Raw genomic sequence first — 14,268 nt, 5'->3', positions numbered from 1 at the left:
TGATCTGACAAACACAAAGAGGCAAAATGTCCAAGTATGCAAGGACGAAGATCGAACAATAAAATAGTAAACTTTGAAGCCTGGTGACTTCCCAACAATGTAGTGATGCGTTGGATCCGGTGACCCGGTGACTTCATTCCAAAGTACCTTGGGGTACTTTGGCTGACTGGCAGACCACTGCCACACGCTAGGTATCCCGAGGTACCAAAGGTCTACAGCTCAGCCTCAATTAGGAGGGGCGCTATCCACATCAGGCAACGTCATTGAATCTCATCTCGTGAGACATCTGTTATCTTTCTTGTCATCTCTACCCCTCCATTCACGCATCATGGGTGTAAGTACTCCAGATTCTCCTTATATCCTTATATCACCTGCGCGGGTGAATTTCCAGTGAGCCCCGAATCTCAACTGTCTTTAGTTTGCTCAGAAAATCGCCGCCGCCCAGAGTAACGACAAGATGTCGAACAGTGGCACTTACGGAGGTGCGCCTCCCACCGGATATACTGGAGGACCTCCGTCCGCCCTGCAGGCCGGACACGTAAGTCTGCAGATAATCTCCTGTTCCTACATCGAGAACCACGACGTCATGTACTAAGGAGACTTGCTAATCCACCTCCAGAGTCAACAATACCAGGCTTATTCAGGATCCCCCGCCCCTCAGGGATCGGTAAGAAATTTTTGATTTTTTTTTGATTCTGTCATTTCCCCCACTACACCACATCCTTCCCCTCCAACTTGGTTCCGTACGGACAACCAGCAAAATGTCGAATCCCTACCAAGGCTATCCCAACGGCTCATCCGCTCCCTACCAGTCCTACAATCCATCCCCGGCTCCCTCGACCCCTTCCTATTCCAGACCCCCGCAGTCGCAGTCGCCTTACCCCGCATCACCGCAGGGCTACAACCGCCCGCCTCCACCTCCACCAGGTCAGCCCTACGCGTCTTCGCCTCACCCAGGCCAACAGCCACAACAGCCCTACAGCTCTAGTTCCCCATACCCGGGTCAACAGTCTGGACAGTCTTACGGCCAGCAACCGCAAGGATACCCTGGACAGCCACCTTATCCTGGACAATCGCAGTACCCTGGACAGCAGCCTGGACAGCAGCCATACCCTGGACAACAACCTTCTTATGTACACAATACCCCGTGCCCTGTGTCTTGTTTTCACACCTCATGCCGTATTTGATGCTCATCTCGCTGCCTTGACACTTGTTCAAAAGAACCATGCTAATGAACATAGAACCAGCCACCTTCATACCCCCAGGGCGCTCAGGGCGCTCCCTACCCCGGTGGCCAGCCTCAAGGTCGCCCCGTTCCATCGCCAGGCCCAGGTGGTCCACCAGGCCAGTATGGTGCCCCCGGCGGTCCCCCCGGTGGTGCTCCCGGAGGCGCAGGAGGCCCAGCTCCTCCAGCCACACAGCAGCAGGTTGCAGCCTACCGCTCGTTACTGATTGGCACAATCCAAGAGAAGAACCTCCAAAGCTTCTACCCACCCGAGCGTTTGGATCGCCTCGTCCAGACCCTGGCCGCTGAGGCCCCTGGCAAGCTCGCGAGATTGATTCACGAATGGGCTGTGCCAATGGAAGTTGCCACAGACGTGATGAAACTTTCACTGTTCGACGTGATCCTGTACGTGGATGACAGCGGATCCATCGAGTTTGAAGAGAAGGGGCTGCGAAAGGACCAGCTGAGACAAATTCTCGGCATTGTCGCGACTGCAGCTTCGACCTTCGACCAGGACGGTATCTCGGTGCGGTTCATGAACTCCTCCGAGACGGGTGATGGTATCCGTGACGCTGAGGATGTGAACCGCCTTGTCTCCCGTGTTCGTTTCTCGGGATTGACTCCCCTCGGCACAAACCTCAAGACCAAGGTTGTCGAGCCGATGATTGTGCAGCCCGCTCGTGCAAACCGTCTCGAGAAGCCTATCCTTGTTATCACTATTACAGATGGACAGCCGGCTGGTGAGCCACACGGTGCTGTGGGTGATGTGATCCGCTACGCCGTGGACGAGACCTCGCGAACTCGCTATGGCCCGGGGGCCGTTTCCTTCCAATTTTCACAGGTTGGCACTGATCAGCGCGCTCGTGACTTCCTGTCGGCCCTCGATGAAGATCCTCATATCGGCCACTTGATCGACTGCACATCCAGTTCGTGTCTCCACACTTTCCACTGGTTCTCAACTGACGTATTCTAGACTTCGAGGTGGAGCAGGATGAAATGTCCCGTGCCAATCCCCCCGTGCATCTCACCCGAGAGCTTTGGGTATGTTGCTCCCCCGCATGATCTGCATGGAAATGCCACTAACATTCTCAGTGTGCCAAATTGATGCTCGGTGCTATCGACTCTTCTTACGATACTAAAGACGAGCGAGACAATGCCCGTCGTGGCGGTGGTCCTCAGGGTTCAGTCAGCCAGTACGGCGGCGGCGGCGGCGGTGCTGGAGGGTACCCTCCTCAAGGAGGTCAATCTCAGTACGGTGCGCCTCCTGGACCCCCGCCCGGCCAAGGTCAATATGGCGCTCCTCCTGGCCCTCCCCCACAGAGTCAAGGTCAGCAATACGGTGCGCCTCCCGGCCCTCCCCCAGGGCAAGGTCCTCCGTATGGCGCACCCCCCGGTGCTCCTCCCTACGGTAGCAGCCAGTCCGGCTATGCGCCCCAGGGCTATCAGCAGTCTCCCCAACAGCCCCCGCAGCCCCAGTACCAGGCATCACGTGGATATCCACCGCAACCACCGCAGCCCTATGGATCTCAGTCTGGTTACCCACCGTACGGCCAGCCACGTTATTAGTGGAGCGTGACGTCATGGGGCGTTCCTCCAGAGCGCCCATGGGTGGCGCTGGGTCGACATCAACGAACCACGAATGAACGTGCCTTGTCAACTTTAATCTTATTCAGAGTTTTCTTCCACTTTGTGTCGTTCCTGAATTTTAGGCAGTCGCTATTTTGTGTAAAGTTTGCTGGAAGTACAGTATTAGTCGAGTCACCAAAGTACTAGTACGGATCCTTAAATGCGGACTGCAGTGAGGTTAAACATCCCAGTTAGTACATTGCACCACATGTAGTACGGAGTACGTCCGTATGTACTCCGTCCTCCATACTAGTGAGGACATGGGGATATACTTCAGTGTTTCAGCCTGCATCCAGACCCTGGGGAATGTGGCACCCTCGCCCCTCGAGAATTGGCTCGCAATTGGTCTGCACGCAGATGTTTCGGCTATTCTTAAAATTGACTTGCGTGGACGGGGCTGTGTCTGGCCAAGACTGTGCAGAGGAGAGGTTACGCGTTAGAACCAAACGGTCCGCGACCATAGGACCAGACAGAGTTATCGCCATCAATTTCCACAGAGTCCACCCTAACCTCAACCCAACCTAACCTGAAGCCCTAAATGCTAAAATATCCACTAAATCTGTGCCTATCATGTTCATCGTGTTCATGTTCGACTGAAAACTGACAGATTTTGTATGTCGATCGTGCCCACTAGGCCGTTTCGGGTTCAATACCGGATCCGTGTGTCCTCTCGCCTCCAAAGTTGGTCTTGGCTGGCCGTTTTCTGCTTTCTGTTTGTCTGTTGTGGTTCCTCGAGTCGGATTTCTCTTCTCTCTTTATCTTGCATCTTTACTTCGTACTGAATATTTTGGGTTCACTATTGCGCCCTGCGGTTATCCTTGCGTCCAACCCTCGTTAGCACCGCAACACCTTCGTTTCGCGATAGGGGTCTCAGAATGACACTCACGGCCTGACGACAGCCTATGTGATTGAGCAAGAGAATATACCCCAAGTCTATAACAGTACAGAGAACCATCGGGGACGAGAGAGAACGAGAAAAAAAAAAATCGAGATACCGAGATCGTCGGGCCTGTCCCGCGGAATTCAAGCCCGCCATGTCCAGCGACGACCACCATTCCGATCACGAACGCCCACCACTCGTCTCCGCCCTCTCCGAGTCTGGTCGCCGGATCTCCGCCCAGCATGTCCGCTTCTCAACAGACATCGACCGCGAGGAGGAACGTCAAACACGGCCAAGTTCCCGCGGCTTGAGCATCAACACGGCGCTGGCGCCGCCGACCGTCCCAACCGCCGCGCGATCGCCCACATCCCCCTCTCCCCTCCTAATGCCCAATCGACACTCTCGCCCGTGTCGCCCGTGGAGCCCGCCGGTCGGTCTCGCTCGCGAAACCGCGGTTACTCCCTTCGACGGTCGATCTTTAATAAAACCATCACCTCGGCAGAGACACCGGATGACCTTGCCCTAGCAGAGCTGGGTGAGGTCCGGGAACCAGAAGTCAATGAGAAGAACGAGCTGAGCACGGCGCCGACGACCGTGTCCGCGCACAAGGAGGAGGTTGCTACGTACGTCTCGTCCGAGCCTTCGGAGAAGGCGTTCAAGGACTTGGCGCAGGGGCGATGGGCGAAGAAGCGCACGACGAAAGATGTGGCCGTGGCGCGGGTCCAGGCGGCGCTCACGAGTGCGCGGAAATTCATCCTCAGGATCAAGGATATCCCGCCTACGAAAGATGGTCGGCATCTGGATCTAAATCCCTCTTTGGTGGATTCGATGCTGGATGAGCGTACGGGCAAGGCTTATATTGGCAATTGGATTCGATCCAGTCGGTATAGTCTTTGGAGTTTCTTTCCGCGACAGTTTTTCGCACAGTTTACCAAGATCGCCAACTTTTACTTCCTCGTCGTTGCGATCTTGCAGATGATCCCTGGCCTCAGTACCACCGGAACGTACACGACTCTGGTGCCGTTGCTGATTTTCGTGGGTATTTCCATGGGAAAGGAAGGGTTTGATGACTGGCGGAGATATCGTCTTGATAAGGAGGAGAACAATCGCGATGCTTGGGTGCTTCGACCTGGTCATGGGAAGTCGTCCGATACTGATTCTGTGGTCAGTAATGCCAAGGACTGGCAGTGCGTTAAGTGGGAGGATATTCGCGTTGGAGATGTTATCAAACTGCAGCGTGACCATCCCATTCCTGCGGACATTGCTTTGCTTCATGCCAGTGGTCCCAATGGGGTTGCCTATATTGAGACCATGGCGCTGGACGGCGAGACCAACCTCAAGAACAAGCAGCCTTGTCAGCCGGTCTCGAAAGTCTGCTCCACCATTGAAGATATCACCAGCAATTCGTTGCACTTTGTTGTGGAAGACCCTAATCTTGATCTGTACAAATTCGACGGCCACGTCACCGTCAATGATCAAGAGAAGATCCCTCTCACCAACAACGAGATTGCCTACCGTGGCAGTATCCTTCGCAATACGGATCGTGTGCTCGGTATGGTGATCTACACTGGCGAGGAATGCAAGATTCGAATGAATGCCAACAAGAACCCGCGCATCAAGAAGCCTTCCCTTCAAGCCAAGGTCAATCGCGTTGTGATGTTGATTGTGGTCTTGGTTGTGCTTCTGGCTGTTGTCTGCACCGTGGCCTACAGGTTCTGGTCTCGCGATGTGGAACAAAAGTCGTGGTATCTGAGCGATGCCAGTGTTAGCTATGGCCCTATTTTCACCTCTTTCCTCATCATGTTCAACACCATGATTCCCATCTCGCTCTACGTGAGTATGGAAATCGTGAAAGTTGCTCAGATGCTACTACTCAACGATATCGACATGTACGACCCTGAAACGGACACTCCCCTGGAAGCCCGGACTTCGACGATTAATGAGGAACTCGGTCAAGTCAGCTACATCTTCTCTGACAAGACCGGTACCTTGACGAACAACTCTATGCGATTCCGCAAAATGAGTGTCGCTGGCACTGCGTGGTTGCACGATGCAGACCTACAAGAGGAAGCTGCTCGTGAAGGTGACCACACGAAGCTCATCCACAAAAAGCGAAGAGCCAAGGGCAAGAAGGCGATTGGACGCAAGTCCAACCTTTCCGAAATGCAAATGCCTCGTCCATCAAACGTGTCCGGAGCTGTCGACCAACCCCCACCTGGCCGCTCCGCCACTACATATCGCACAGCCGAGATGATTGATTACATCCAACGCAAACCCTACACCGTGTTCGCCCGCAAAGCCAAGCTTTTCATTCTTTCCATGGCATTGTGCCACACCTGTATCCCCGAAAACGACGAATCCGGCAACACAACCTTCCAAGCCTCCTCCCCCGACGAACTGGCCCTAGTCCTCGCAGCCCAAGAACTGGGCTACCTGGTCTTCGACCGCCAATCCAACACCCTGACCATCCGCACCCAGCCCAACGGACCAGACGAGGCAACCTCCGACGAAGTCTACGAAATAATGGACGTGATCGAATTCTCATCCGCGCGCAAGCGCATGTCCGTCATCGTGCGCATGCCCGATCAACGCATCTGTCTCTTCTGCAAAGGAGCCGACACAACACTCATGCGTCTCCTGAAGCAAGCCTCCCTAGCCCAAGAAAAGGCGAACGAGATCGAGCGCCGCGCCAGCAGACGCAAGAACGCGGAAGCCAACCACGTCATCCGACGAAACAGCGAGCATCATTCTCGTAAGAACTCTACGCGGAGCTCGATGACAAGACCTAGTTTCACGCGCCGTCGATCGTCGATCACGGGACAGCAGGGGTCGGCTCTTCGTGCGAGTATTGATGTCTGGCTGCGTGATCGTGAGACTGATGGTGGGATGTTGAATCCCGGGGCGAATAGCGAGTATTATAGTCCTCGACCGTCGGCGCAGATGGGTCGACACTCTGCTGCGATATCGGATTCCGGGAGTGAGACTAATGGCGAAGATGAGGATCTTGTTGAGGAGGCGTTGGTTGTCAATGAGACTGCCATTTTCGAACGTTGCTTCCAGCACTTGAATGACTTTGCTACCGATGGACTGCGCACTTTGTTGTATGGTCATCGGTTCTTGGATGAGAATACCTATACGGCTTGGAAGGCTGCGTACAATGAGGCTTGCACTAGTCTTGTCGATCGACAGGAGAAGATTGAACAGGTCGGCGAGGATATTGAAAAGTCGCTTGAGTTGACTGGTGCTACTGCTATCGAGGATAAGTTGCAGAAGGGTGTTCCAGAGGCGATCGATAAGCTTCGCCGGGCGAATATCAAAATGTGGATGTTGACGGGTGACAAGCGGGAGACTGCTATCAACGTCGGACATTCATGTCGCCTTGTCAAAGAGTACTCGACATTGACCATCCTGGATCAAGAGAATGGAGATGTTGAACAGCTCATCGATGGTCTCATTGGCGAGATTACCCGCGGCCGCGTGGCTCATTCTGTAGTTGTTGTCGATGGCCAGACACTCTCAGTGATCGAAGATGATGAGGTCGTGCGCGAGAAGTTCTTCCAGCTTGCCATCAAAGCGGACTCGGTGATTTGTTGCCGAGCAAGCCCGAAGCAGAAAGCTTTCCTCGTCAAATCAATTCGCAAACATCTCGATGACGCCGTGACCCTTGCTATCGGCGATGGTGCAAATGACATCGCCATGATCCAGGAGGCTCATGTCGGTATCGGTATCACCGGTAAAGAAGGTTTACAGGCAGCGCGTATCTCTGATTATTCGATTGCGCAATTCCGCTTCCTCCTCAAGCTGCTCCTCGTCCACGGCCGCTGGAACTACATGCGCGCCTGCAAGTATACGCTCGGCACGTTCTGGAAGGAGATGTTGTTCTACCTCACCCAAGCGCTTTACCAGCGCTGGAATGGCTACACTGGTACAAGTCTTTACGAGCCGTGGAGTCTGTCCATGTTTAATACGCTCTTCACCTCTCTCGCTGTGATTTTCCTCGGCATCTTCACCAAAGATCTCTCCGCCTCAACTCTCCTTGCCGTACCAGAACTCTACACCAAAGGCCAAAAGCACGGCGGGTTCAACATGCGACTCTACCTCGGCTGGTCCTTCATGGCAACTTGCGAAGCAGTTATCATATTCTTCACCATGTGGTCGCTCTACGGCCTCGCACGCGTCAACCCAAGCGGCAACGACATCTTCTCCCTAGGCCTCCTCACCTTCTCCGCCTGCATAATCGTCATCAACGTCAAACTCCAAGCCCTAGAAGTCCACAACAAAACCTACATGTCCCTCGCAGTCATCATAATCTCCGTAGGCGGCTGGTTCGTCTGGGACATGATTCTCGACCGCGAATACACAATGTCATCCGGAAAAGGCGTCTACTTCGTCCCAGGCAACTTCCTCCAACACAGCGGCCACAACCTCCTATTCTGGGTCGTTCTCCTCCTCTCCGTAACAGCCGTCATCCTCTTCGAATTCACCGTCTCAACCCTCCGCGCCCTCTTCTTCCCAACAGACGTGGACATCTTCCAAGAATACGAACAAGACCTCGACATCCGCAAACGCTTCGAAGAAGCCGCCGCCTCAGAACTGCAGCAGGGCTGGGACCACGGAACGAAGAAAAGCAGTTTCGAGCTCGCTCGCGAAAAGGAAGAAATCGCCGAACTTGACGCTCGCGAACGACAGGTTCGCGAACTCCTTGCTCGTCCTCGCGTTATGGATAAGCCGAATGCCGTTGAGCATGAATTGGATGGGTATACCAGTGCCAGTGCGACGGCTAGTCATAATGGGAGTGTGCCGCGTCCGGAGCCTGAGAGGAGACAGTCGGTTGAGATTCAGGAACTGTTTAGTCAGGGCTTTGGTAAAGTGCGGAAGGGTCAACTTAAGTGATTGTGTATATTCATATCTTTGATTTCTTGTCTTTTTTTTTTCTCACCCTTACACATCTTCTTATGTGTTCATAGCGCGACTGTCGACTGTCATACCCTGTCTTCTTGGGACAAAAGGCGTTTTGTCTTTCTCTTTCGAGTCTTTTTTCATATCTGCTGTACAGTGCGGATTCGAGATACCCCGGCTCAACTAGTTCTTTACGGAGCTTGGTGAGGGTTGTTTATATCTTACCTTGCCTCTCTAATCCACTTCATATTATCTATGTCTAATCATTCCAAGGTTCTTGGTGTTTTGAATGTCGTAAACGAGATTTCCAAGGTTTGAATGTCATGGGCTTGAAAAACATGCCCCGTGCTCCCGACCTCGGAGGTTTCTGCTAACTTTCAGGATAATGCTTCTCCCGAGGTCAGTACAAGGTTCGAACATGCCATCTATATAGAAACGTCGGTCAAGCACAGCCTTCTACTGAGCTTGGCAGCGTTCCAAGCCCTGGAGATTGTCAGCCTAACGAGGTTTAAAGAGACCCACTTGCTGTAGCCCTAAGAAACGCCTGTAAACCCGAAGAGCCGAAGCCAATCGACCTCGGAGATCGCCATTTTGCTTTCCACCGTGGGTAGACGAGACCGCAGTCAGCCTATAGTGCTATAGTGCCCCCAGGGCCCGGTCTTGGACCTTGCATGGGGCTTCTGGAGAACAGCTGCCAAGCCGGCCCAAAACTTACCCGCAAGGCTTCTTTCATTCGACAGATCCATGCTCAATATCATATTTGAACTCCACTAGCTACTATCTATCCACTTATTTGAATCATGTTTTCCTAAAGAAATTCCTGCGAGTTGGTTGGCCGGGTTAAGATTGATCCAATATAATCATTTTCGGAATGCATCGCCCTATTTTTAGTAGGACTGAGCACCGACTGGACTGGGAACTCATATGCTTTGCAAATGAGGCTCTATCTGCTGTTTGGCTTTACCATGGTGATGTATTGAGTGGTGCAGACATGATCTATCTCAAGGGTGCGTTGAATGCCCCAAAGAGGCTCAAATGACAAAGTGCAAAGGCCTGGCGTTTGGACGAAGAAGCAAACAAAAGAAGGCAGAAGGCAGGGAAGAACTGAGTGGATACCTGCTAAATTCGGTCAGATGGAGGAGGACCTGATAGTTCATTTACTTCAGAGAAAGCTCGTCTAATTATAGCATCCTTGTAGTACGATATCTTCCAGGGGAATTCCAGCCATGAGGGTATATAAGATGACAATGACCTAGCCGTCAGTGATCAGTAAATCATACCAAGCACCCTCGTTCAGCTTGTTCCACACTCGTTATCTCTCCCTCATTCAATAACACCCACCCAAGTCATCGTCATGTCTATGACCACCACCTCCACCTCCTCCGCGTCGGCTACTTCCAGCTGCCATGCCAAGCTGTACGACCTCCCTACCCACGATGCCGCCTGCGCGATGCCCATGCAAAGCAACAACTCCGCGATTATGAGCAGCTGCTGCTCCGATGCCGCAGTCGTCGAGTACGATGGTTGTGACTACTACTGTCTTGCTCAGGGACAGAGCGTCGGTACCCTTGCCGAGTGCCTTATCAAAGCCTCTGAGCCTGGTGAGGTTTGGTGTAACACCAATGCCAATGCAACGGCTACGGCAACAGCCACGGCTACTGGAACCGGCGTCGTGACTCTGACTGCCTCGACAACTGATGCGGATAGTACTACCTCGGGTACTTCGAGTGGCTCTACGGCGACTTCGACTGCCAATGCGGCTGCTGGTATTGTTGTGCCTCGTCCTTTGTCTAAGTCTGCTGTTGGTATTGTTGGGATGCTGTTGGCTGGGTCGGCGGCAGGTCTTTTCCTCTAGAAGGGTCAAGGTTGTCGGGTGGTGAAACTCACGTTGTGATCAGCCTCCCGAGATTTATTTGAACTCTTTTTACTTTCGATTAGTTGAAGGTCAATTGAATTTTTAAATGAATTGATCTTTAGGGGTTCAAGTTTGGGACCAAGTGTGCACTGTCGAATCAATGCGGTGGATGTTGTATCAGTTCCCATAGAATCAAACCTCCACTGTGCGGAAGCGACCAAATGTCTCTAGTGTCTGCTCAATATCTTTTTGGTCAACTCCCTCCCCAATTTTCACCCATAGGGATGGATATTCATCTATGTGCCATTTCCACCAGAATCCTTTGACAACGTCATTCTCCCTGACAAAATCGAATACGCCAGCCTTAGAATGGTCCCAATCGCCCATGCTCTTCGCAAGCAGTTTGTCATGCTCTGTAACCATATAGCTAAGCGAATCGTCGTTGTACGGCTCGAGGTCGCACTTGGTGGAATCGTTATCATTGAATATCACGGCAACTTTGGCCTCGGCAGTATCGCTCGCAGTGATGCTGATGCGGCATGTATCAAGGCCGATGTACGACCCGATGAAGTCCTGAGCGGAGCTGGTGTAGCGAGAAAGATCTCGACCATGCTCCCAGTCACCGATCACCTTGTCGTGTGCTTTGAGGCATCGCTTGCGCTGCTCGCGTAATAGAGGGAGGAGGTCAACACGTGGTTTCAGATCAAGCACAGCTTGGAGGAGAATTTTCGAAATGGTGTCTGGGGCATCTCCGGCCTCTGCAGCATTGGCTAGAACAATGATTGCTGTATGCGATGATGGGAAACAATACGTCGTTGCCACCGAGCCATTTGTGATCCCGTAGTGGCCGTACGAGGTGCGTGGCTCTGACTCCCGACCAAGGATATTCTCGGGCAGGGTATCATTCTTGTTTCCACCGTTGGCATCGAAAGTGTTGTATGACCCATAGCCTAGTCTGCTAGTGGGTATAGTTGTGCGGTACCAACCTAGTGTGTGCGCTGTTTCATTGTTGAACTCATCGTCCACTGGGTGGGACCACCATCTATTCCAGAGAGAACTAATCTCTGGCAATGGATTGCTTGCCTTTTCATTCAAGAGTGGTTGAGGATTATCGAGACCTTCTTCTACGTCAAAACGATTCATCACTGCCGCCAAAAAGGTCAACATGTCATTGACAGAGCTTCTGATGCCCAGGCTAGCCAGAAGTGGACTGTGGTTCTCCGTTGTCAACTCGTTGTTGACCTTGGACCAATGACCATCAGTCAATCGCACGTAAGGGTGAGCTATGTTGTCGTTTATTTCAACATCAGCTTCACTAACGAGTGTCTGCGTCAGACCGAGCGGTGCAAAGACACGTTGTCGCAAGAAATCCGAATACTTCATCCCAGATACAGTTCCGATAATCAGGGCCAACAACCCAAATGCGCTGCTGCTGTAGACCCAAAATTCACCAAAGCGCTGGCCATCATGGTCGGAAGTGGGTAGCGCGTTCACCATAGCGACATGGTCTTCTGCCCTATGGATAAGTGCACCCCCTGGACCCTGGAACAAAACGCTTGGAAGGCCTGTTGAATGTATGCACGCATCGGCGATAGTTGCTTCTTCTCCAATCCGAGGGTCTCCGATCGGGTTGAAGCTAGGGAGATGTTTGCGAATAGGGTCGTCCAAAGAAATCCTTCCTTCAGCTAAAAGAATTCCAAGTGCCGCGGATGTAATAACCTCGGAGCATGCCGATAGGAGGTATGATGTGTTGCTAGTGGCTTCGAGTTTGGCATCGACATCACGAAGCCCAATGCTCTTTCGAAACAGGACCCTGCCTTCATGAATGACCCCAAGGGATACTGATGGCGCATTGGCGATTTCCATGGCTGCTTCGATGTCTGAGATCGTAGCTTCTAGGCGCGCCTTCACCTCGCACGAGCTATCCTTCGTTCAGAAAGTGTCTTCGAAGGAGAGTAGAATTACTCACATTTGATCGGCTGAAATGTCCATGATGAAAATGTTTCACAACAGAAACCTCTGGTATCGCCAGGTATAAGATATTCAGACTAGATCGCAAACAATGTATGAGGAGATAATTTGTTTGGAACACGAGGAGAGGAAGAAAGAAGTCCAGAACTTGGAACCGTGAGATAATAGAGCCCCATGGGTTTTTTGTGATTCAACCAACGACGATTCCAACACCAAGCAATACCAGGTGATCTGCGGGGATTACAAGCAAACATCTCTAGCAATAGCCGCTTGCCAACCTTGGAATGTATTTAGTGTGCAAGGGTCGGAAACCGTCCTGAACATTTGAGCACATCTGATTTTAGACCACTGCTTGTATTGCTCCATACTAACCATTGTAACTAGCGTTTGGTAACAGTGAGGTATCCAAGCTAGCCGAAATCATCGACTCATATAGATATAGGCGCCGGGGACCTTATACCTCTTCACAGCCCACAGCCCACATATCCCATAACCCAACCCAACCCAACCCAACCCATCAGTGGGTTGGGTTTTGGGCTCAGATATAGAGCCCATAGCTGCCCCCCAAACAATTGAAACGCACCTATGGTTGGCAAACATATGGATTACGCCTAGAAATAGGCTAGCATGTGGGCCCATGCTCCAGAGGTTCGGCCCCAACCCAACCCTCTGAACAGCTCTGTTCACGAACATTGTTACAAATGGATCAAGCGTCATGTAGACCACCACATTCATGGGGTAATTTCGATAGGTCAATTAAATACAGTCATAAGCCTTTAGTTGTGGCAAGTATAGATCCCTGGCCCCTGGCACCCGAATTCAATCTAGCCGATTGACCTAAAGAAAACCATTAGACCCAGACCCAGAATCATGCGTCGGCATGGATGGACTGGTGTAATGCAGGAACAATGCACCATCACAACCCCCGTAGAAACATCAAACATACCATAATCATAAAACGCACTCATACAGGAGGTATCTTTACAGCAGTCCGATGACAATGTCACCGTAGACCTGAGCATCGAGCTCAAGCTTGACCTTGGCGTGCAAGTTCAGGTGGATCTTGATCTGGAGAGAGCTACTGTCGTCCTTGCCGCCGGTATCGGTCTTGCCGGGGGTTGTGAGGCCAGCAGTGGAGCCCTTGATGAGATCACCAGTGGCACCGACGGTCTCATCGACATCCTGGCCTTCCTTGCGACCGCCGTGGATCGGGTTTGTATCGGTGAGGACGGGGCTATGGGGGAGCGGAGGAAAGTCAGTCTCATTGAAGGCGGATTTATCGTATGGAGGAGTGGGTAGATCGGTTGGTGACTGTTCCTGGCTCGTGGGTGGGATAGAAGGCGGTTGATTGGCCTTAGCCTTTTGAGCCTTGGTCTTTTTGGCCATTTTGGGAGGAGACAGACGTTGGAAAGGAACTAGTTTCAAGGAAAAGATGGATTGGGCTGAGGGGAGGAGTTAGAAGTACCTGGCAGACATCGTGTTTCTGGCTGGTTAGGGTTGGTTGAAATGAGGTTGTGGCGGGTTGAGCGGAGAAGGATACAGTAGAAAGGACAGGGCATAAATACTCGGAGATTGCTAGGCGAGACACAAAATGATACATACGGCTGGAAGGGCGAGGTATTCCCTCATTCGACCAGGAGAAGTATTCAAGTTCCACTTAGCTGGGCCATGGCGGAGCTGGCTGAGGTCCTTTGAAGATCTTCACATCACCCCGACGCCATTTCTGCCATCGGAGTCTGTGTGCTTGTACGAAGTACAAATAGATGGACTCCATTTCTTTAGTTGCAGAAGATGATGCAACATCTGGATACA

General features: G+C 52.2%; 5 protein-coding genes across 5 annotated transcripts; 3 read left to right on the top strand and 2 right to left on the bottom strand.

The window, feature by feature from the left end:
- Window positions 1-328: 328 nt before the first annotated feature.
- rfeF (uncharacterized protein) lies at window positions 329-2,791 on the top strand (the record flags this gene model as incomplete). The annotated part of the gene is made up of 7 exons (XM_056961325.1): window positions 329-334; window positions 419-538; window positions 620-667; window positions 781-1,179; window positions 1,242-2,151; window positions 2,199-2,266; window positions 2,318-2,791. 7 exons carry the CDS (start codon window positions 329-331, stop codon window positions 2,789-2,791), a joined length of 2,025 nt encoding a protein of 674 aa, XP_056805859.1.
- Window positions 2,792-3,885: 1,094 nt separating this feature from the next.
- On the top strand, window positions 3,886-8,624 carry N7506_012033 (aminophospholipid-translocating P4-type ATPase DNF3; the record flags this gene model as incomplete). The annotated part of the gene is made up of 2 exons (XM_056961324.1): window positions 3,886-3,975; window positions 4,029-8,624. 2 exons carry the CDS (start codon window positions 3,886-3,888, stop codon window positions 8,622-8,624), a joined length of 4,686 nt encoding a protein of 1,561 aa, XP_056805858.1.
- A 1,360-nt stretch (window positions 8,625-9,984) lies between these two features.
- Window positions 9,985-10,485, top strand: N7506_012032 (uncharacterized protein; the record flags this gene model as incomplete). The annotated part of the gene is made up of 1 exon (XM_056961323.1): window positions 9,985-10,485. One exon carries the CDS (start codon window positions 9,985-9,987, stop codon window positions 10,483-10,485), a length of 501 nt encoding a protein of 166 aa, XP_056805857.1.
- Window positions 10,486-10,677: 192 nt separating this feature from the next.
- Window positions 10,678-12,477, bottom strand: N7506_012031 (serine hydrolase domain-containing protein; the record flags this gene model as incomplete). The annotated part of the gene is made up of 2 exons (XM_056961322.1): window positions 10,678-12,406; window positions 12,455-12,477. 2 exons carry the CDS (start codon window positions 12,475-12,477, stop codon window positions 10,678-10,680), a joined length of 1,752 nt encoding a protein of 583 aa, XP_056805856.1.
- Window positions 12,478-13,437: 960 nt separating this feature from the next.
- N7506_012030 (uncharacterized protein) lies at window positions 13,438-13,842 on the bottom strand (the record flags this gene model as incomplete). The annotated part of the gene is made up of 1 exon (XM_056961321.1): window positions 13,438-13,842. One exon carries the CDS (start codon window positions 13,840-13,842, stop codon window positions 13,438-13,440), a length of 405 nt encoding a protein of 134 aa, XP_056805855.1.
- Between the last annotated feature and the right edge of the window lie 426 nt (window positions 13,843-14,268).

Source organism: Penicillium brevicompactum, assembly GCF_028827555.1.
Source record: "Penicillium brevicompactum strain IBT 35665 chromosome Unknown utg000009l_segment0_segment0, whole genome shotgun sequence".
Lineage (NCBI taxonomy): Eukaryota > Fungi > Ascomycota > Eurotiomycetes > Eurotiales > Aspergillaceae > Penicillium > Penicillium brevicompactum.
The sequence above is the reverse complement of the archived record's forward strand: the minus strand, read 5'-3'. Positions and strand labels throughout refer to the sequence as shown.